General features: G+C 41.8%; 2 protein-coding genes across 2 annotated transcripts; both read right to left on the bottom strand.

The window, feature by feature from the left end:
• Positions 1–9,670: 9,670 nt before the first annotated feature.
• LOC128060162 (olfactory receptor 4X2-like) lies at positions 9,671–10,600 on the bottom strand. The gene has a single exon (XM_052652482.1). The coding sequence runs from the start codon at positions 10,598–10,600 to the stop codon at positions 9,671–9,673; it is 930 nt and encodes a 309-aa protein (XP_052508442.1).
• A 10,796-nt stretch (positions 10,601–21,396) lies between these two features.
• LOC128059942 (olfactory receptor 4S1-like) lies at positions 21,397–22,292 on the bottom strand. Its single transcript, XM_052652185.1, is given in 2 exon segments — positions 21,397–21,755; positions 21,758–22,292. Coding segments are annotated over 2 exon segments (894 nt in total).
• Positions 22,293–23,521: the final 1,229 nt, after the last annotated feature.

The following is a 23,521-nucleotide window of genomic DNA, read 5'->3' as shown; positions in this document are numbered from 1 at the left end:
AAAAGACCCTGATGCTGGGAAAGATTGAAGGCAGGAGGAAAGGGGACAGAGGATGAGATGGTTGGATGGCATCACCTACTCGATGGACATGAGTTTGAGTGAACTCTGGGAGTTGATGATGGACAGGGAGGCCTGGCGTGCTGCAGTCCTTGGGGTCGCAAAGAGTCGGACACAAATGAGTGATGAACTGAGCTGAACTGAGCCACCAGCGGATCCCAGACTTTGGACTAGGAGAAACCTATTAGAAAATTTGTTGCCCCATTGGGTGATATAGGGGCAGAAAGGATAGTGTTGCTATCTTCATGATAATCGTCTCTGTATTGACTTTGAATGTTTTGGCTTTTACCTACAAAATTTCCTTTATCTCACTGCCCTTTGCTGCTTTTCTCTTTGTGGCTTACAAAATAGAATTCTCACCTCCCCATATACCCTTCAGAGTCTTCTGAAGAAATTTCACTTGACACTCAGGACTCCTTACTTTTGCTTCTCCTCCTAATTATCTGCTTCTACACTTGGACATTAGGTGACCTAGTTCCTTACAGAAGCTCCAGTTCAATACACCCACAATTCTCTACACGGGTACCTTCACTTTTTCAGTTGTATATCCCCCAGTGGCAACAGAAGCGCAAACGACTTCTCCACCCAGAATCCCAACTCATGCTATGACAAATCCTCCTCTGAAGTCCAACCTTACAACACCTAAAGCATCACCAAGATTGTGCACTGACTGATTAGCAGACTCTTTTCATCCAGGCTGGATTCATCCAAGCTGACTGAGATCAGTGTGTATCAACATAGGCCCTTGTATGGTTAAGCTCCAGGGTGCTTGACACTAGGAGTCATATGATAACAACTCACACCACAAAGCTTCCTTCCTTTAGCATTGCAGACAGGCCAAGATGATTGAGGACTATCATGAGCCACCACCATGAACAGAGTTTACGATTGCAGAGGCCAGCACTAACCTCTCAGATCAGCTTGGGAATTTTACCAAATCACTCATGGAAGAAAGCACTGCTTGGACTCCTAGGTATACATACCAATACCCTTAGGTGGTAACTTACCTGGAAAGTTATTTCACCTCACAGAGACTCAAGATCCAAATTGTATGGAGTCAAACCCTACCTCACAGGTGGATGTCATACATCTCCATCCAAGGAGAAGTTAAGTACTCATTCACTGTGCTGCCGTGGACACTTCTCTGCCGGGAGCCAGCGTGAGGAACTCCGCCCATGGCAAAGGTCATGAGGAACGAGGCTTGGCATACGCAAAGGCGTGATCAAGCCTCAGGAAACCCCCTGTTCCTGAGCATCTAACCCCAAAACCAGAGTCTGTTTTATGCTCTCACCTACACCTCTGACTTTTCGGGGGGCTCTCCCCCACAACCGTTTCTCTCGGAGAAGGAGTAAACGTGCAGCTCCAAGGCAATAAAAATTCCTGGGCGTGACAAGAGTGTTTCAGCTTACGGACTCCTCTGAAGGTTATCTAGCCTGCCTGTATAGGTTCGTCCAGCCACATGTGATTGTTTAGAGCCTCCCAATCTGAGAGGCACGAGATGTTTTAGACTTACTAAAGGCAAATTCCTTTGGGGAGTTAGAAATTATTAGTATAATGGGTTGGTTAGGAATTATATTGGTGAAGGGTTTTTCATTTGTTGTGTCAATAATTGCTGCTAATTCCCTGCTCTGGGTGGGACAAGGATGTCTCAGGTCAAACCTCTCTGCTGACAGCCTAGCTTGTGTGACAGGATTATCCATACTCCTGCCACATGATTGTTTACTACCTCTCAACCATAAACAGCACAGAGAGTTTTGGAGTATTTTGAGAATCTTAATTAGCATAGGACTTTTTCTTCCTGTTGAGTCAATGATTGCCGCCAGGCCTCCATATCCTTAGGCACCTGGGAATATATTAATCAATGTATTTGGAATATAGAAAAGGAAATGCAGTAGTTTTCGATGTTAGCAATACTAGACTTTTTGAGTTAATGGATTTTCTCTTTTGTAATAGATCACTGTTCTTTGTTATAAATCACTGTGTCCTTGCTATGTAAGAATGTAACTTTACCATATCTTAAGACTAAATAGATCTTAAGGGGAGCATTGGTGAAAGGATTTTCATTTGTTGGGCTGATGTTTGCTGCTAAATCTCCATGTTCCCTACCCTTATAATGAATATAACTAGCATATAGGAAGAAATAAGTATTAACCTTTAAGCATATAGGAGAAATAAGTATTAACCTTTAAGACTAATCATGTTAACCTTGGGTTAAATAAATTCCTTTCTTGATTGTAACTCACTACACCCTCACCCTATAGGAATGTAACTTTATTTGGAGGGTGGTGCCTGGTTTAAGAAAAAACACCCTTGGAAGAAATAAGTTTTTTGGTTATCAGAAAGAAAGGATCATAAAATGTCAGCAGGTCTCACTCATGGCCAGAAGATGATGTAATATCCCTAAGACCTTTTTTTTATACATTTATGTGAAGCACCTGATTTTGATAAAGGTCAGGACTGCTGACCCCCGCGTGACTCTGTATTCATCCCTATGTGTAACAAAAGGTATATAACCAAATCCAAAAATAAAGAAATCGGATCAGTTTCCAGAAAGACTGATTCCCCCATGTCGCTTCTTTCTTGCTCCCGTTTTTCTGGCTGAATTCCCATCTGGAGCATGGATGCTATTCCATGTAATCGAAGTTATTCAGCCTCTTTTTCTCCACTAATCTTCCTACTACACTATCCATTTCTAATTTCTCTATATCTGTGATTAAATATGTATTTTTCCAAAGACGCCAACCCCGTCCCCACCTTCAAATCACCCTGGATCCACCGGGGCTGGACCCCGGCACTTCTCAAAGATAGAAGTCCATCTTCTGAATGCACAGGCCTTACAGTCAGTGGCCTTCTACTCTCAGGACGTTTTGGAATCATAGCACTTTACACACTGGTTTATAATTGTGTTATGTGACTATCTGCCACACTAAGTTATGAATTTGCAGAGATTATGTCCTGCTCAACACTCATCTCCAGTGCTAACTGAATATCCTCCATAATATAGCACTCAGCGGTGTACATAGAATGTAGAGTGGCTACAGATCTGGTGGCTCAGATGGTAAAGAAACCGCCTACAATGCGAGACTGGAGTTCAATTCCTGGGTCGGGAATATCCCTTGAAGAAGGGAATGCCAACCCACTCCACTATTCTTGCCTGGAAATTCCATGGACAGAGGAGCCTGGTGGGCTACAGTACATGGGGCGACAAAGAGTCAAACACGACTGAGAGACTAACACAGACTAACTACCGTCATAGCACAGTATTTGGCAACATTGTAAGTGTTCAGAAAATGTTGAAAGAATAAAGGTCCCCAGGGACGAAGACCGCATATTCTTCATTCCTGAATTCTAATACTTGGCACAGCACTTGCTTCTGGCAAAGACCAGACCAATGTGAGAGCACTTTGTAAAATGCCATGGGCAATTCACTTTGCTTTCAACGTGGAATTGTAATCAACACATGCTCACAAAATAAAACTCACCCCAATGTTTCTGTGGCTCTCCTGTCTCACCACAATTCTTTTTTCTGTTACAACCACAGAAGGCAGATGATGCCCTGAAACTATCCCACAGAGCATGCACGTTTCCCAGTTACTCAATCTGAAAGCATTAAGACCAAGATCTCAACCAGAGCTCACACAGCTCAGGAGTTGCCACATGGAAAATATGATCCCCTTCCAGCCTTAGGCTTGCAAATGTTGAGACTAAGCCAGTGTGTCTACTCCACCCGATTAAAAACAAGAGCAGAGTAGACTTGCCTCTCTATGTTCCATAAATAAGAAGTCTAGCAGCTCAGCCTAAGCTCACTTTGCTGAGAGATACCAGGGGGAAGGCAGGATGATCAAGTGAGAGGAGATTGGTCCCCAGAGACCCATGCCTGGCCCCTTCCTAATCAGGCACCTACCTCATGGGAAGCAGGACCTGGATACGAACATCTCAAACTTCCTTGTAGGTAACATAACTTCAGAAATCAATAGGAAATGTTAAATTAATTTCAGCCAGTGTTCACAGGGCACTTAGGCTATGGACCTCTATGCTGTTCAGAAGTCAATCAGACACACCTCTTGCTTATCGTGAACTCAATCACGTGACTTTACATGAAATGATACCATTTCAAGGATGAGTCCCAGGAATATGGGTCACAAGTGTCAGAATACTGAAATAGCACTTCCTGGCCATTGATGAGGATAAGGTATAGTGGTTCTGAATCATGGGTAGTTTTTGCCCCCCAATATCTGGAGACATTTTTGATCATCCCAATCTGGGTGGAGAGGACATGCTGCTGGCAACTCATGAGAAGAGGCCAGAGATTCTGAGAAGAATCTTACAATGCATGGGACAGCCCCCCAGAGCAAAGGTATCTGAGTCCAGAGCAACAATACTACTGCTATTGGGATTCCCTGCTCAAGAGGAAACAAAATTTGTCCAAAGCAGTATTTATTCAAGGTGGAGTTTGGTTACATGTGATTATATTAATCTGTCTTGACCACACCTGAATATGTACTAAATTTTTTGTAGTGAAAGCTTTCACCAGTGCCATAATGGCACTTTGTAAGATCAGTGTGCTCTATACCAGTGCTACTCAGGATGTCATTAATTCAATGCTGATTAAAGTTCTAACAAGATGCAAAGTTTTAACTAATGATTAAGGAGAAAATCATTATACATTTTAACATCATTTTAAAGACTTTAATGCAATTGCTTTTGAGAGTGAAAACCGTGAATTAACCATTACCCTTTATGTTGCAAAAGAGTGTGTATAGCTAGTGGAAAGCTGCTATATGGTATGGTCGTTCAGCCCAGTGATGCTCTGTGATGACCTAAAGGAATGTGATGGGGGTGGGGGGTGGGAGGGAAGCTTAAGAGGAAGGGGATATATACCTATACACTTACGGCTGATTTGCATTATTCTATGGCAGAAACCAATGCAACATTGTAAAGCAATTATCCTCCAATTAAAAAAACATTTGGAGAAGGAAATGGCAATCCACTCCAGTATTCTCGCCTGGAGAATCCCATGGACAGAGGACAGTCCATGAGGCTGCAGAGAGTCAGACACAACTGAGCGACTTCCACTTCACTTCACACACAAAAAAAAAATGCTAGGAAAAAGACGAGCAAATAATTATATAAAAGTTTCCAATATTTAAGGAATATTAACTATGCATGAGTTTTGACAAATTTAGCAGTTTATAATGGATTTGTATGTACTATTTGCAGTAAATAGTAAAGTAGACTAATATCTACACTTTTTTCATGACTTATTGAGCTTTTTCTTCATTTTTTAGGTATTTCTGTGCTCCATGGTTCATCTATCAGCTCTTTCAAATTTTCACAAACCTTGAGAAACTTTTCAACATATTTATTGGAAAGTATCCTCAGATAAGTGACCCTGCACAGTCCAAAACCGTATTGTTCAAGGATCAATCATGTAAGCATATTTAGCATAAAGAATAATAGAGGTGCTATGTTACAGACAATATCTATTTAACAAGTACTTATTGAGCAGCTACATCATACCAGGTACTGTACCTGGCAAACAAGAACTATTAAGCAACAAAGGTCAAAGAAGCTTCAATAAGGAAGAATATAATTGCCTCAAATGCCTGAAAATGGAGAGCAACGGCAGCATCACGCTGGCATAAGATGCGCTCAGTTCCGCCCCGTCCCTTACTTTAACAGGAAACACTTGGTATCCACCCATGAGAAAAAGTGCCTCTATGGGAGATGTGGAATCCAGCTCCATACGCCAAGGAGCTCACCAAGAATCTCACCCACAGGTGTATGGGGCAAGAGGCAGGCAGATGTCAGGACCAGCTGTGGGGCCTACAGGAGACTGTGAATGAGTTCTGGCCCCTCTTGGCCCTGTAATGGGAGGGCCAGTAGGAACACTAACTGGGGATTTCACCTACATATGAGAGAATCTTTGTGAAGGTGAGACTTTTCAATGGAACTTTCACACTCCATTGAAGCAAAATTCATGTATAACACCCACACAGACACACACACACACACACACACACACACACATCTATACCTTTGCATGCACTAGAGTGTGAAGAATTAACATCTTGACTTTGCCGGCATCACTCCTCCCCCAAAGGGGCACAACTTAGGGCTGACCTCGTTCCCTGTGACTTTCCCACAGGAGAAAAGGAGAGCTGGTGAGTGAACATATGACTTCACCAGCTCTGCAGGATGCTGCTGAGAAGGCTCGTTTCACCCTCACAGCTTCCAGAGAATTGTATTGGGGGTTTCATGATTAGCACAAATAGGGAGGGAAGGAGGAAGCAGATGGGTGGTGAGGAATTTTGGATTCTTGAATTTATTAAACAGACTTAAGTTCACCCTGCTTATTTAATTTATATGCAGAGTACATCATGCAAAATGCCAGGCTTAATGAATCACAAGCTGGAATCAAGATAGCCAGGAGAAATGTCAACAACTTCAGATATACAAATGATACCAGTATAATGGCAGAAAGGGAAGAAAAACTAAAGAGCCTCTTGATGAAGGTGAAAGAGGAGAGAGAAAGAGCTGGTTTAAAACTCAATATTCAAAAAACAAAGATCATGGCATCTGGTCCCATCACTTCTTGGCAAATAGATGGGGAAACAATGGAAACAGTGACAGAATTAATTTTCTTGAGCTTCAAAATCACGGCAGATGGTGACTGCAGCCATGAAATTAAAAGACGCTTATACCTCGGGAGAAAAGCTATGACATTCCTAGACAGCATGTTAAAAAGCAAAACATCACTTTTCTGGCAAAGGTGCATATAGTCAAAGCTATGGTTTTTTCTAGTAGTTATATACAGATGTGATAGTTGGACCAGAAAGAAGGCTGACACTGAAGAATTGATGCTTTTGAATTGTGGTGTTGGAGAAGACTCTTGAGTGTCCCTTGGACAGTAAGGAGATCAAACAAGTCAATCCTAAAGGAAATCAGTCCTGAGTATTCATTGGAGAAGCTGAAGCGCCAATACTTTGGCCACGTGATGTGAAGAATTGACTCATTTGAAAAGACCCGGATGTTGGGAAAGATTAAAGACAAAAGAAGGGGGTGACAGAGGATGAGATGGTTGGATGGTATGACCAACTCAATGGACATGAATTTGAGTGAACTCTGGGAGATAATAAAGGACAGGGAAGTCAGGTGTGCTACAGTCCATGGGGTCACAAAGAGTTGGATACAGCATAGTGACTGAACAACAAGTTCATACTGATTGAATTCTAGATTCCATCAGGAAGATTGTTCACAAGTCATGGAGCAAATCTCACCCAGGAACACCCAGCTAAACCACTGGCATCCCCAACACCCTGCATGCAAGCTCCCATCTTCCCCTCTTCTGCAGCCAACTCCCAGTGCATACTCCCAAGGGCAACAGCAAGAGCAAGTTCTAACAGATAGGCAGAGATGTAGAAATAGCCCCAGGTGTGTGGGCATAAACCCAGACTGTACACTGTATTCAGGGGGAAAGGAGAGAGACAGTTCCATTGATGCATTGTAGGCTCAAAAGAATACAAATAATCTTAAGAATTATGCCACAAAGGAAGCAAGAGGTTTAGAGCAGGTACATCTATACAAGGTATGAGAAAGCCTTAGAATCTATAACAGCTTAGAATCAATAGCAAGATTGATGACAGATATTTTATCCTAAAGCAACTGGTAAATAACAGAGCAAGTGACAGTTAAATCAAATGCAACAACAGCAATGCAAAATTCCCAGGAACATAAAATATCAAGGAAACAAGACAACACCAAAAGATTGAGGTAATCTTCCTGTAACCAAACCCAAAGACATGGAGATCTACAGTTTACCTGCTACTGAGTTTCAAGAAATCCTAGCAAGACAATCCAATGAAATCAGGCAAACAATACATGATCAAAATGAGACAATTAACAAAGATTAGTGATCATACAAAAGAACCAAACAGGAATTCTGCAGCTGAATTTCTGAAGAATTCAACAGATAGAAAATGCAATAGAGCACATCAACAAGAGTAGGCCCAGAAAAAAAAAAATCAGGAGATACAGAGTGCGTTTAGTCACTCAGTCATATCTGACTCTTTGTGATCCCATAGCCAGGCTCCTCTGTTCGTGAGGATTCTCCAGGCAAGAACACTGGAATGGGTTGCCATTCCCTCCTCCAGGGGACTGTCCCAATCCAGGGTTCAAACCCACGCGTCCCTCATTGCAGGTGAATTATTTACCATCTGAGCCACCAGGGAAGCCCACATACAGAATAGAAACATTGGACTATCCAATGCTGAATAGAAAAAAATTAAAAGGTGAAGAAATGTTACCTATAGGAAACCATCAAAATAAAAATCAATATCATTGTCATTCCAAAGAAAAAGAGAAGGCGTCAGACAGCTTATTTGAAGAAATTACAGAAGACTCTCCAAACCTGGAGAGAGATCTGGGCATTCAAGTCATGAAAGTAATAAATTGCTCATTATATCAATCCAAAATGACCTTCTCAATACATATTATAACAGAACTGTAAAAATCAGATACAAAGGGATAATCTTCAAAGCAGAGAGAGGAGAGAGGTTTGAAGCCTGCAAAGAAACCTCCATTATATTATCAGCAGATTTCATAGCAGAAATCTTGCAGGCTTGAACAGAATGAAAAGATATTCTGAAATTATTGAAAGAAAAAACATGCCAACCCAGAATACTCTATCCAGAAAAGTTATCATTCAGAAATAAAGAAGAAAAAAGCTTTCACAGACAAACACCTAGGATAATTCAATGTCACTAGACATACCTTACAAGAAGTGCTGAAAATTCCTTATGGTAAAAAAAAAAAAAAAAAGACAGTGACTAGTAACATGAAAACACATGGAAAATATTCAACACATAAAATAAGCAAATGTATAGTCATATTCTGAAAACCTAATACTGTAATAGATGTGTTAACCCACTATAGTATAAAAGTTAAAAGATATGAGTAGCAAAGTAATCACAGCTACTATAATTTATGAAAGAATACACAATATAAAAAGATGCATATTGTAATATTGAAGACATTTAGGGGGTATAAGAGGGTAAAGTGTTTGTATGCAATTGAATTAAGTTGCTAACAACATAAGCTAGACTGCTTTGTTATCTTTTATGTAAGCCACATGATAACCACACGGCAAGTCTACAGGAGATTCACAAGAAATAAAGAGAAGGAAATAAGAGGATAACGCCATGCAACGTCACCAATTCACAAATCTAGGTAACAGAGCATTAAAAATTAACTACAAACCAGCCAGAAAGTATTTCATCAAATGGAAACAGTAAGGCTTTACACTTCAATGATTACCATAAGGATAAATAGATTGAATTCTCCAATCAAAAGGCACAGAGTTGCTGGATAGATTTTTAAAAAAGAAGAGGAATTCCCTGACAGTCTCACGGTTAGGACATGGTTTCAGTGATGAGGATGCAGTCTCCATTCCCGCTCAGGAAACTAAGACCCACAAGCAAGACAGCTGGACTGGGGTGGGGGCAGGGGAAATGGATTCTCACAAGGTGAAAGACATATATATATATATGTATAAAAAATATATGTAACTATTTGTGGTGATGGATGTTAATACCAAGACACCAAGGCTCAGCCTCTACCTCTCTTCTACTTTCACTGCTCTGATCCACAGCCTCTTCACGGCCTTCCTCACTTCAGCATTTCTCAGGGAGTAGATGACAGGGTTGAGCAGTGGGGTGATCACCGTGTAGAACATGGCCACCGTCTTGTCCACAGACAGGGTGGTAGAGGGTCTCAGATAGATGAAGATGCAGGGCCCAAAGAACAAGGTGACCACAGTGACATGGGCCCCACAGGTGGACAGGGCCTTGCGCCGCCCCACAGAGCTCCGGGTCCTCAGATGGAGCAAGATGACCACATAGGAGGCTAAGAGGACCATGAAGCTGATCACAGACAGGGTCCCCCCATTGGCAACGATCAGAAGGCCAATGAGGACGGTGTCAGAGCAGGCAAGTTTGAGCAGGGGAAGCACGTCACAGAAATAGTGGTCGATCACATTGAGGCCACAGAAAGGCAAGCGGAAGACAAGAAGGATTTGGGCCAAGGAATGCACAAAGCCCCCCACCCATGCTGCGCCCACCAGGACGGCACACGCCTGCCGGCTCATGATGGTGGTGTAGCTGAGGGGCTTGCAGATGGCCACGTAGCGGTCATAGGCCATCACAGTGAGCAGGAAAATCTCAGTGCCACCAAACAAGTGGATAAAGAAAACCTGTGTCATGCAGCCCCACAGAGGGATGGCTTTCCTCTCAGCCAGCAGATCTGAGATGAGTCGGGGGGCTGTCGTCGAGGCGTAGCAGATCTCCACAAAGGACAGGTAGCTCAGGAAGAAGTACATGGGGGAGCCAAGGCTTCTGCTGCTCATGACAGTGAGGACAATGAGGAAATTCCCCAGCACAATGGCTGTGTACAGGAGCAGAAATATCACAAAGCAGGCTTTCTGCACCTCTGGATTGGGAGAAAGTCCCAGGAAAATGAATTCTGTCACATTGTGCATGTGAGCCATGAGGTAGCCACCAGGAGGCAGTAATTTGGAAGGGTGATCTGAAATGACAGGAAACAAGACTCCTACATTAAGTGGGAAATTTACATAACAATCTGTTTTATTTTTTTTATTTTTTTTTATTTTTTTAATTTTAAAATCTTTAATTCTTACATGTGTTCCCAAACATGAACCCCCCTCCCACCTCCCTCCCCATAACATCTCTGTGGATCATCCCCATGCACCAGCCCCAAGCATGCTGTATCCTGCGTCAGACATAGACTGGCGATTTAAGTGTGAGAAGCTTGTAAGCTGGATACTGAACAACAAGTAGGAGTTGGTTATTTAGAAAAGAAGGGAAGAACACTCCAAGGAAGCCGTGGAGAAGTGCAAACTATAAAAACTTAAGCGAGGCTGGAGTAAAGCGAAGAATAGCAACCATACAGTTGGAGACAGGATCTAGTACCAATTCACAAAGGACTGTTATGGACTTTGGGGTTTGCGCAACAGACAATGAGGAATCATCAAAAATGTTACTGGACCCAAAGGCAGGATCACTTGGCTGCAGAAACTGGGCTAGTGGACTAGAGGTTGAACTAGGAGAAGTCTACTAGGAGACTGATTGCCTCACTGGGTGATGTAGGGCGGCAGGTATAGCGTTGCTGTGTCCATAATGACTGTCTATTGCCACTGAATGCTTGTCTTTTGCCTGCAGATTTCCTTCATCCTACTTCCTCTTGCTCCTCTCCCTTTCTGGGTTTCAGAATAGGAGTCTCACCTTCCCGTATACCCTTCAGGGTCTTCTGAAGAAATTTCACTGGACATTCAGCACACTCTCTTATTTCTGCTTCTCCACCTAATTATCTGCTTCTACATTCGGTCACCAGGGGTTCCTTTCAAAAGTTCCAGTTCAATCCATTCACAATTCTTCTCTTTACAGGTACCTTCACTTCTTTCAGACTTCTGTCCCTCAGTGGCAAGAGAAGTACAAACCACCTCTCCACCCAAAATGCCGTCTAAGACACATCCTTATAAGAAGGCAGGCCTTCCAACACCTCAAAAACATCGCCACGACTGTGCATTGACTGGTTAGCAGACCATTTTCACCCATGCTGGATTTGGTCAAGGTGACTGAGACCAAAGTGTATCAACATGGTCCCTCCTGCAAGTGGACTCCAGGGCACCTGAGACCAGGAGTCACGTGACATCCACTCACACCACAAAGCATCCTTCCTTGAACATTGGGAACAGGTGATGACGGACTATCACAAGTCACCACTACAAGGAAATCACCAATAGAGTTTATGATTGCAGAGACCAAGAGAGGGCAGAGACCATCACTAAACCCTCAGATCTTTTGAGAATTTTACCAAATCACTCTTAGAAGAAACCACTGCTGGACTCCTAGGTTCACATTCCAATTACTACAGGTGGTAACTAATCTAGAAAGTTATTTACCCTGTCAGAGACTCAAATCCACACTGTTCCATGGAGATAAAACCTACCTCACAATCGGATGCCATATATCTCCCTCCTAGCCCATCCCAGGAGAAGTTAAGTATTCATACACTGTGCTGCCTTGGAAGCTTCTCAGAGATAGGAAATCCATTTCCCAATCTATAGACCCTTACAGTCAGTGATCCCTCCACTCTCAAGACATTTTGAAATAACAGCATGTTACACACTAACTTATAATTGTGTTCTATGATCATCTGCTCCACTAAATTGTGAATTTACTGGGGCAGAGATTATAAGCTGCTCAACACTCCATCTCTGGTGCCAACTGAGTATCCACCACAATATAGTACTCAGTGAATATGCATAGAATGAGCAGCAAATATAGGTCTTTCCTAGCTTCTGAGCACAGTATTTGGTACGTTGTAAATGTTCATTAAATGTTGAAAGAATAAAGGATTAACACCAAATATTCTCCATCCCTGTGTCCCATGTCTAGCACAGTGCTTGCCTCAGGCAGAGACCAGATCAATGTGGAGCACTTTGTAAAATGCCATGGATGTCTTACAATATTCCCTTTGCTTTCAAAGTGAAGTGGCAACCATCACATGCTCACAAAATAAAACTCACCCCAGGGTTCCTGTAGCTTTATTGTCTCCCCACAATTCTTTTTTCTGTTCTGACCACAGAGAGGGAAATAATACCCCAAGAACATCCCCTAGAGTATGCAGTTTCCCAGTTATTCAGTCTAAAACCATTAAGGCCAAGTGGCCAAACAGAGCTCATACATCTCAGGGTTAGCCAGATAGAGAATCCGCTCCTCTGCAGCCTCAGGCTTGGGAATGTTGAGACTAAGCCAGAAGGTGATGTATGGCAAAACCAATACAATATTGTAAAGTATTAACCTCCAATTAAAATAAACAAATTTATATTTTAAAAATAAATAAATAAATAAAACAAGAGCACACTAGACTTGCCTCCCTTGTGTTCCCTAGAGATATAAGAATTCTGGTGACTCAGCCTGAGTTCACGTAGCTGAGAGATACCAGGGAGGAAAGCATGGTGATCAAGTGAGAGAAGATTGGTCCCCAGAGACCCATGCCTGGCCCCTTCCTAATCAGGCACCTACCTCATGGGAAGCAGGACCTGGATACGAACATCTCAGACTTCCTCACAGGTAACATAACTTCAGAAATCAATAGGGAATGGTAAATTAATTTCACAGGGTACTTAGGCTATGGGGCTCCATGCTGTTTAGAGGTCAGTCAGATCCAGGTCTTATCATGAACTCAGTCATGTGACTTTACATGAAATGACACCGTTCAAAGGATGGGTCCAAGGACTATGGGTGGTGTTGGTGAACTGAGATAGCACTTCTACTGGCCTTTGGTGTGGATGAGGGTGCAGAAGAGCAGATCTCAACCTGAGCAGTTTTTGCCTTCAAGAGTATATTTGGCAATATCTGGACACATTTTTCACTGTACCAACCTGCAGGGGAGGAGGTGTTATCAGCATCCAGTGGGCAGAGGCCAGAGATGCTAAGAAGCATCCTATAACGCACAGGACAGCCTCCACAGCATAGCTTATCCGAGCCAGATCACAATACTAGTGCCATTCAGATACCCTACTAAAGAGGGAAAACAATCTGAATTGGTGTTTATTAATACTGGACTTTCACTGCATATGAGTTTATTAATCGGCTTTGACCCTGCAACAAAATGTTTTACCAATGCCATAATAGCACTTTGCAAAATCAATGTACTCTACACCAGTGCTATTCACGAATGTCATTAATGCAGTCTTGAGTAAAACTAAAGCTGAAACAAGATGAGAAATTCCAACTAATAATTAAGGAGAAAATTATAATGACATATTTTAAGATTGTTTTAAAGATTGTAATGCAATCGCTTTGAGAATGCAAACCCTAATTAATCATTATTCACTATATTGAAAAAAAGCACTAGGAAGAAGATTAGCAAATAATTACATAAAAGCTTCCAATATTTAATATTAATATTAAATGTGCATATTTTTTACAAATTTTCACCGCTTGTGATGGATTTGTATATATTTAATCGTAGCAAATGATAAAGTAGATTCATATCTATTCATGTGTATTTTACTAATGACATACCTAACTTTTTCATAATTTTCAAGGTATTTCTAAGCTACATGGTTCCTCTAAAGTTTTTCAAACTGTCACAAATCTCCAAAAATTTTTTCAATATATTTATTGGAAATAATCCTCATATAAGTGGTCCTGCATAGTTCAAATCCACGTGTTTCAAGAGTCAACCATATAAGCATATTTAGCATAAAAAATAGGAGAGGTGCTACGTTACAGACAATATCTACGTAACAAATATTTATTAAGCAGCTATACTGTGCCAAGTACTGTGCCTGGTAAGCAAAAACTATTAAGTAAGACCGGCCAAAGGAGCCTTAAAACAGAAGGACTGAATTGCCTCAAATGCCTGAAAATATAGTGTGACAGCAGCAGCATGGTGGCTTAAGACACCCTCCCTTTTGTCTCCTCCCTTCAGTTAACAATAACTATTTGGCATCTACCTATGAAGGAGTCCATCTGTGGGACATGTGGGATCCAGCTCCATATGCCAAGGAACTTGAGAAGAATCTCATCCACAGGTGCGCGGGGCAAGAGGCAGACAAAACTCATTATGCCAATCCAAAATTACCTTCTCGAGACACATTATAATCAAATTGTAAAAATCAAGAGTGAATCCTAAAAGCAGCAAGAGGAAAGAAGTTCGAAGCCTGCAAAGGACCTCCATGAGATTATCAAAAGATTTCTCAGCCGAAATCTTAGAGGCCCTAGAAAGTGCATTGATATTCTGAAATTATTGAACAACAAAAAAAAATTTCCAACACAGAATACTCTATCCAGAAAAGTTTTCACTAAGTAATAAAGGAAAAAAAGACTTTCTCAGACAAATAGCTAAAAAAATTCAATTCCACCTACCTTACAAGAAATACTGTCAGTTTGTTTGGCTAAAATAAAAGAAAATTAGGTAGAACATGAAAATATTTGAAAAATATATAACACACTGAATAAAGTAAATGTATAGCCAATTTCTGAAAATCTAATACTGTAACAGATGGTGTGTAACTGCTTAACTCTAGTATAAAGAGGACATGAGTATCAAAAATAACCACGACTACTGCAATTTGTGAAAGAATATGCAATATAAAAAGAGGCATATTACAACATTAAAGACACCAAAGGAGATGTAAGAGGGTAGAGTTTTTGTATGCAACTGAATTAAGCTGCCATCAACATACTGTGTTGCTGTTTCATGTAAGCTTCATGGTAACCACAAGCAAAACCTACAGTAGATTCAAAAAGAATAAAGGCAAGGAAATCAGAGCATAACATCACGTAAAGTTACCAATTCAAAAATGTAGTTAGCAAAAGAATCAAAAATCAATTAGACTGTTCTTTACATTGAATCTATAGATTGCTTTAGATAGTATACTCATTTTCACTGTATTGATTCTTCTGATCCATGAACATGGTATATTTCTCCATCTATTAGTGTCCTCTTTGATTTCTTTCACCAGTGTTTTATAGTTTTCTATACATAGGTCTTTAGTTTCTTTAGGTAGATATATTCCTAAGTATTTTATTCATTTCATTGCAATGGTAAATGGAATTGTTTCCTTAATATCTCTTTCTATTTTCTCATTATTAGTGTATAGGAATGCTTGGGAGAATGGCACTTGAAACATGTATAATATCATATAAGAAACGAATTGCCAGTCCAGGTTCGATGCAGGATACAGGATGCTTGGGGCTGGTGCACTGGGATGACCCAGAGGAATGGGATGGGGAGGGAGGTGGGAGGGGGGTTCAGGTTTGGGAACACATGTACACCCGTGGTGGATTCATGTTGATGTATGGCAAAACCAATACAATATTGTAAAGTAATTAGCCTCCAATTAAAATAAATTAATTTTTTTTAAATCAACTAGAAAACAGCCAGAAAACAATCAAATGGCAATAGTAAGTCTTTATATTTCAATGACTGCTGTAAGGATAAGTGGATTGAATTCTCCAATCAAAAGGCACAGTTACTGGAAGGATTTAAAAAAAAAAAAAAAGACTCAGTTATATGCTGTTACACAATACCCATTATCAGCTTTAGGAACATCTACACTCAAGAGTAGGGCTTCCCTCATAGCTCAGTTGGTAAAGAATCTGCCTGCAATGCAGGAGACCTGGGTCCAATCCTTGGGTTGGGAAGATACCCTGGAGAAGGAAATGGCAACCCATTCCAGTATTCTTGCCTGGAGAATCCCATGGACAGAGGAGCCTGGCAGGCTACTGTCCATGGGGTCACAAGAGTCAGACACGATTTAGTGACTAAACCACCACCACACTCAAGAGTAAAGGGGTGAAAAAAAAATGTTCATGAAAATGGAAACCAAAACAGGGCAGAATAGCAGTATATTTATATCAGACAAAGTAGACTTTAGGGCAAAAACTGGAATAGGAGATGAAGGTCATTAAATAATAATAAAGTGGTCAATTCATCAAAGAGGTGTAGCGTTTGTAAATATATATGCAACTAACACTGAAGCACCTAAATATTTTGTTGGCCAAAAAGTTCATTCCATAAGATTTTACGGAAAAACTCATACTAATATTTGGCCAATCCTATATGTTAAACTAATACGAACAGGGACAATCAACAATAATACATGAAAGCAGAGGACTTCCGTATGTTCAGTCCCATGAAAAATGTCATGTACTGGATAGGGATCACATTAAGTCTGTAGATTGCTTTGGGTGATGTGGCCATTTTAACAATATTAATTCTTCCAACCCAGGAGCATGGGATATCTTTTCATTTCTCTGAATCATCTTCAATTTCCCTTATCAGTGTTTTATAGTTCTCAGCATATACGTCTTTCACCTACTTGGTCGGGTTTTCTCCTATGATATTTTTTTAATGCAGTTTTAACAGGGATTGTTTTTTTACTTTCTCTTTCTAATATTTCATTGTTCATCTAAAGAAATGCAATAGATTCCAGTATTCTTTTATATGCTGCCTTGCTGAATTCATTTGTCAGTTCTAATGGTTTTTGTGTGGAGTTTTAAGGGTTTTCTACACAGAGTGTCATGTCATCTGCATATAAGGACAGTTTAACCTCTTCCTTTCCAATTTGGGTAACTTTCCTTCTTTTTTTCAATTTCAGTTGGAGGCTAATTACTTTACAATACTGTAGTGGTTTCTGCCATACATTGACATGAATCAGCCATGGGTGCACATCTGTTCCCCATCCTGAACCCCCCTCCCAGCTCCCTCCCCATTCCATCCCTCAGGGTCATCCCTGTACCAGCCCTGAGCACCCTGTTTCATGCATCGAACCTGGACTGGCGATCTGTTTCACATATGATAATATACATGTTTCAATGCTATTCTCTCAAATCATCCCACCTGCGCCTTCTCCCACAGAGTCCCAAAGTCTGTTCTATACATCTGTGTCTCTTTTTCTGTCTCGCATATAGGGTTATCATTACCATCTTTCTAAATTCCATATACATGCATTAGTATACTGTATTGGTGTTTTTCTTTCTGGCTTACTTCAATCTGTATAATAGGCTTCAGTTTCATCCACCTCATTAGGACTGATTCAAATGTATTCTTTTTAATGGCTGAGTAATATTCCATTTTTTTTGTTTGTTTGTTTGAAGACTGTGACCAGGACTTCCAATACAATGTGGAACAAGTGGTGAGAGCAGTCATCCTTGTCTTTTTCCAGATTTTAACAGGAAGACTCAGTTTTTCACCACCGAGTATTATGTTGGCTGAGAGTTTGTTGTAAATAGCTTTTATTATATTTTGATATGCTCCCTATATATCCACTTTGGTGAGAGCTTTTATCATAAATGGATGCTGAATTTTATCAGATGCTTCACTGTATCTAATGAATGATCATGTCGTTTTTATCTTTTCTTTTGTTGATGAAGTGCATCACATTGGTTGATCTGTGTATGCTGATTTGTGTAAGTTGAATAGTCCTTGTGACTGGGACTTCCAGTCCCAAAGAAAGGCAGTGACAAAGAATGCTCAAACTACCACACAATTGCATTCATCTCACACGCTAGTAAAGTAATGCTCAAAATTCTCCAAGCCAGGCTTCAGCAATATGTGAACCGTGAACTTCCACATGTTCAAGCTGGTTTTAGAAAAGGCAGAGGAACCAGAGATCAAATTGCTAACATCTGCTGGATCATGGAAAAAGCAAGAGAGTGCCAGAAAAACATCTATTTCTGCTTTATTGACTATGCCAATGCCTTTGACTGTGTGGGTCACAATAAACTGTGGAAAATTCTGAAAGAGATGGGAATACCAGACCACCTGATCTGCCTCTTGAGAAACCTGTATGCAGGTCAAGAAGCAACACTTAGAACCATATATGAAACATAACACCAGTCCAGGTTCGATGCATGATACTGGATGCTTGGGGCTGGTGCCCTGAGATGACCCAGAGGGATGGTACGGGGAGGGAGGAGGGAGGGTGTTTCAGGATGGGGAACACGTGTATACCTGTGGTGGATTCATGTTGATGTATCACAAAACCAATACAATATTGTAAAGTAATTAGCCTCCAATTAAAATAAATTTATATTTTAAAAAAATAAATTTCCAACAACAACAAAAATAAATAAATAAATATGCTAAAAAAAATAACTGGACATGGAACAACAGACTGGTTCCAAATAGGAAAAGGAATACGTCAAGGCTGTATATTGTCACCCTGCTTATTTAACTTATATGCAGAGCACATCATGAGAAACGCTGGGCTGGAAGAAGTACAAGCTGGAATCAAGATTGCTGGGAGAAATATCAATAACCTCAGATATGCAGATGACACCACCCTTATGGCAGAAAGTGAAGAGGAACTAAAAAGCCTCTTGATGAAAGTGAAAGTGGAGAGTGAAAAAGTTGGCTTAAAGCTCAACATTCAGAAAACGAAGATCATGGCATCTGGTCCCATCACTTCATGGGAAGTGGATGGGGAAACAGTTGAAACAGTGTCAGGCTTTATCTTTTTGGGCTCCAGAATCACTGCAGATGGTGACTGCAGCCGTGAAATTAAAAGACGCTTACTCCTTCGAAGGAAAATTATGACCAACCTAGACAGCATATTCAAAAGCAGAGACATCACTTTGCCAACAAAGGTCCGTCTAGTCAAGGCTATGGTTTTTCCAGTGGTCATGTATGGATGTGAGAGTTGGACTATAAAGAAAGCTGAGCGCTGAAGAATTGATGCTTTCGAACTGTTGTGTTGGAGAAGACTCTTGAGAGTCCCTTGACTGCAAAGAGATCCAACCAGTCCATTCTGAAGGCGATCAGTTCTAAAGCTGAAACTCCAGTACTTTGGCCACCTCATGCGAAGAGCTGACTCATTGGAAAAGACTCTAATGCTGGGAGGGATTGGGGGCAGGAGGAGAAGGGGACGACAGAGGATGAGATGGCTGGATGGCATCACCGACTCGATGGACGTGAATCTGAGTGAACTCCGGGAGTTGGTGATGGACAGGGAGGCCTGGTGTGCTGCAATTCATGGGGTCACAAAGAGTCGGACACGACTGAGCGACTGAACTGAACTGTGACTTTGGGATGAAATAACCAAATGGGACCTATCAAACTTCTAAGTTTTTGCACAGCAAAGGAAACCATAAAACAAAACAAAAGGACAAACCTACAGAATGGGAGGAAGTATTTGCCTTGGAAAGAGAAGGCAGAAATGAAAAAAATATATATATGTTGGAAGTGGTAGAAAGTCCAAGACCTGTTCCCATGGACAAACTTCACTGGCCCTACCTAGAATGTGTGAAGAGTGAGGATTCAGGGGTGGGCACTGATATTGGGGTCCATGTCTCATGTACACCCTCACCTCATCTCGGGCTTCACCCCAATCCACACTCACACCTTGAAACCCTTTGTTTTGTTCCCTCCAGCTCAGCTACTTTTCTGAGAAAGAGCTGGGTGCCTACCTATATTGAAGAAACACAAACACAGATTGGAAAAAAAAAAAGAACAAACCTATCACATGCTAAGTGATCAACAGACATGTGAGGAAGGACTAATCAATATGGTTATTAGAGGGGTTTAGGTCAAGGACAAAGTGGGGAATAAGAAGAGAAAAGGGATTAGAAGACATTATAAAGGAACAGAGGTAGCAGCCACCCCTGAAGAACATTCTTTGATATAAGAATGTATAAAGCCCTGAAGGTCTCCTTGAAACCTTCTGAAGCTGGTATTATTACTGTCTCCATTTGTATTTGTGGAAACTGGGACCCAAATGAATTAAATGATCCATGAATGGTTACTTCAGTAGGACTTCTAACTCTGCTCCTCAAATTCCATCCTAAACAAACTGGCCCTCTCTGGAGTAAGTAGGGCAAAGCAAAGGAGATTAACGTGGAACAGCCCCTGTTCTGCGGGAGAAAGGACTGGACACTACTGGGTGGAATGCCAACAAGCTATTCTCCCCAGCATCCCAGGAAACTATCAATCGTTGGTCCCCAAAATTCCCGGTCCATCCTGCTTGGTAGCCATGCACTCAGGCTTTGTCCTGAGTCCTCTGGAGGTGGTAGAGCCCTGGAAGCAGATTTACGATCCTGGTCGCCCCCTTGCTCAAGACTTACTGTGTGACCTGGGTAAATCTTTTAACCTTGCTGCATTTATTTACTCAGCTGTCTCCTGAGAGCACAAAATGAGGAATATGAGTAAAGCGCCTTGAATATCATAACCAAAGAGAAAGTGAACTTCAACAACTATTGTGTTAATAAAGGAGTTATTGAGTGCTATTATCCATTTTATAGATGAGATACCTGTACATTCACAGGCTGTCATAGGTTTCCTGAATGAGCCTTTAAATATCACACTAAGAGCCCCATAAAGGCTTCCACTATGGCTCACATGGTAGAGAATCTGCCTGCAGTGCAGGAGACCCAGGTTCAATCCCAGGATCAGGAAGATCCCCTGGAGAATGGAACAGCTAGCCACTCCAGTCTTCTTACCAGGAGACACCCGTGGACAGAGGAGCCTAGCAGGCTACAGTCCACGGGGTTGCAAAGAGTCAGACACGACTGAAGCGACAGCATACATGAGCCTCCTGCACTATGACCCCACCTCAAGTGTAGTGATTACAATTTACTTTTATTTGTATTCCCAGTGCCTCACTCATTGCAGATAATAAATATCTGCAAAGACTGAGGAGCAAGTGGAATATTATTAGAAAAAGAACAACAGTTGTCATTACAAGCATCAGACCAGAGATGCAAAACCGTCTCAGATGCTACAAAGACGGGAAGTCTCCCAAGTCCAGGCTCACGAGAAGCCTTGTAGTTTCACTTCTCCCCATGAGCTCCCCTTGACCCTGAAGATCTTCCTCATGGCATTTTCCACCTCACTGTTCCTCAGCGTGTAGATCAGAGGGTTCAGCAAAGGTGGCATGACGATGTTAAAGAGGATGACGAGTTTGTCAGCAGCCAGGGCAGTGGAGGGTCAAATGTACATGAACATGGGGGGCACCAGGACCAGAAGTACAGTGATGATATGTGAGCCGCATGTGGACAGAGCCTTGCGCCGGCTCTCAGAAGACCGGCTTCTCAGGTTCAGTAGGATGACCACATAGGAGATGATAAGGATGATGAAGGACATTAAAGAAATCATGCCGCTGTGCCCCCACAGGCCAGCTTCAGCAGGGGATGGACATCACAGAAGAAGCTGTCGATCTTGTTGGGCCCACAGAAGGGCAGCTGGACTGTGAGGAGTGTCTGCAGGATGGAATGCAGGAAGCCAGCCACCCAGGAGGCCCCCGCCAGCAGGCCACACTTCCGGAGGGGCCTACAGATGGCCACGTAGTGGTCATAGGCCATGGCCATGAGGAGGAAGAACTCAGTGCCACCAAAGAAGCAGGCAGAAAAGAGCTGGGTCACGCAGCCCTCGAAGGAGATGGTCTTGCGCTCCACCAAAGTGTCAGCAATCATCTTGGGTGTGGTGGCGGATGGATAGCACATGTCAGCAAAGGACAAGTGGCGGAGGAAGAAGTACATGGGAGCGTGCAGGGTCTTGCTGGCGTTGATGGTGACAATGACCAGAAGGTTCCCCAGGACCGTGAGCGCGTGGAAGAGAAAGAAGACCAGGAAGCAGGCTCGCTGCATCTCCCGGCTCTGGAAAAGGCCGAGCAAGACGAACTCAGTCACGTTGTTCTTGACGCCCATGGATTGTCTACCCTGAGCACTGACAATCTGATTAGGTCTGCAAGGACACAGACTGCAGGATATAAGAAAGCTTCCCATAGAGAAGGGGCTTGTGGACACAGTGGGGGGAAGGGAGGGCGGGATGAACTGAGAGGGCGTTATGGACACAGGCTGTAATGTGTAAATAGGCAGCTAGTGGGAAGCTGCTATATAGCACAAGGAGCTCAGTTTAGTGTTCTGTGATGACCTAGACGGGGAGGGATGGGGGAATGGGAGAGAGGCTCAAGCTAAGCTAAGTCACTTCAGTCGTGTCCATAGACGGCAGCCCACCAGGCTCCCCCGTCCCTGGGATTCTCCAGGCAAGAACACCGGAGTGGGTTGCCATTTCCTTCTCCAATGCATGAAAGGGAAAAGTGAAAGTGAAGTCGCTCAGTCATAACCGACTCTTAGCGACCCCATGGACTGCAGCCTACCAGGCTCCATCCATGGGATTTTCCAGGCAAGAGTACTGGAGTGGGGTGCCACTGCCTTCTCCAGAGAGGCTCAAGAAAGAGAAGATATATCCATCCTCATAGCTGAATTATGGTTGTTGTACACCAGAACTTTGCAAAGCAATTACAATTTAAAAAATAAATTTATTTTACAATACTGTATTGTAAAGTAAAATAAAGTGAAAAAAAAGAAGATAGTAGAAAACAGACATAGTGGAAGTAAAAAACATTATAATAGCAAAAAAAAAAAAAATTTAAAGATGGTTTCCCAAATCCAGGAGTCAGTACACTGTATTCAAGTCTGATAATGATTTTAACACCCTATTTCAAAGGATGTTAAAACTAACATTCATAACTCCTTTCTATGCCATAGCTAAAATACAGTATGTGGAAAGCATTTTGTTATCTAGAACCTATAAGATTTCATGCACAGATTTACCCTAGAACATACATGTATCAGAACACAGACCAGAGACAGACCTGGGAAAATAGGAAAGCATGTAAAACAAATAAATGAAAGAGTGAGTGAGTGCATGAACAAACGTCTCAGATACTAAATAATTTATAAATGATTAAGATATAAAAAATCATATTAAATTCAACAAAAATTGTTGAGCCCGCTAAGTGCCAACAAACATTGTCACTGATCCTTAAGTGCCTAGAACCATATCAAACGTCCTTAACCACAGGGCTGTGTATAGCATATAATTTAAAAATTTTAAGGGGGAAGGTGAGAGATGCCAACATTACAAAGCTGGG

This window comes from Budorcas taxicolor, chromosome 15 (genome assembly GCF_023091745.1).
Source record: "Budorcas taxicolor isolate Tak-1 chromosome 15, Takin1.1, whole genome shotgun sequence".
Taxonomy (NCBI): Eukaryota; Metazoa; Chordata; class Mammalia; order Artiodactyla; family Bovidae; genus Budorcas; species Budorcas taxicolor.
This window is presented reverse-complemented; position numbering and strand designations above follow the sequence as displayed.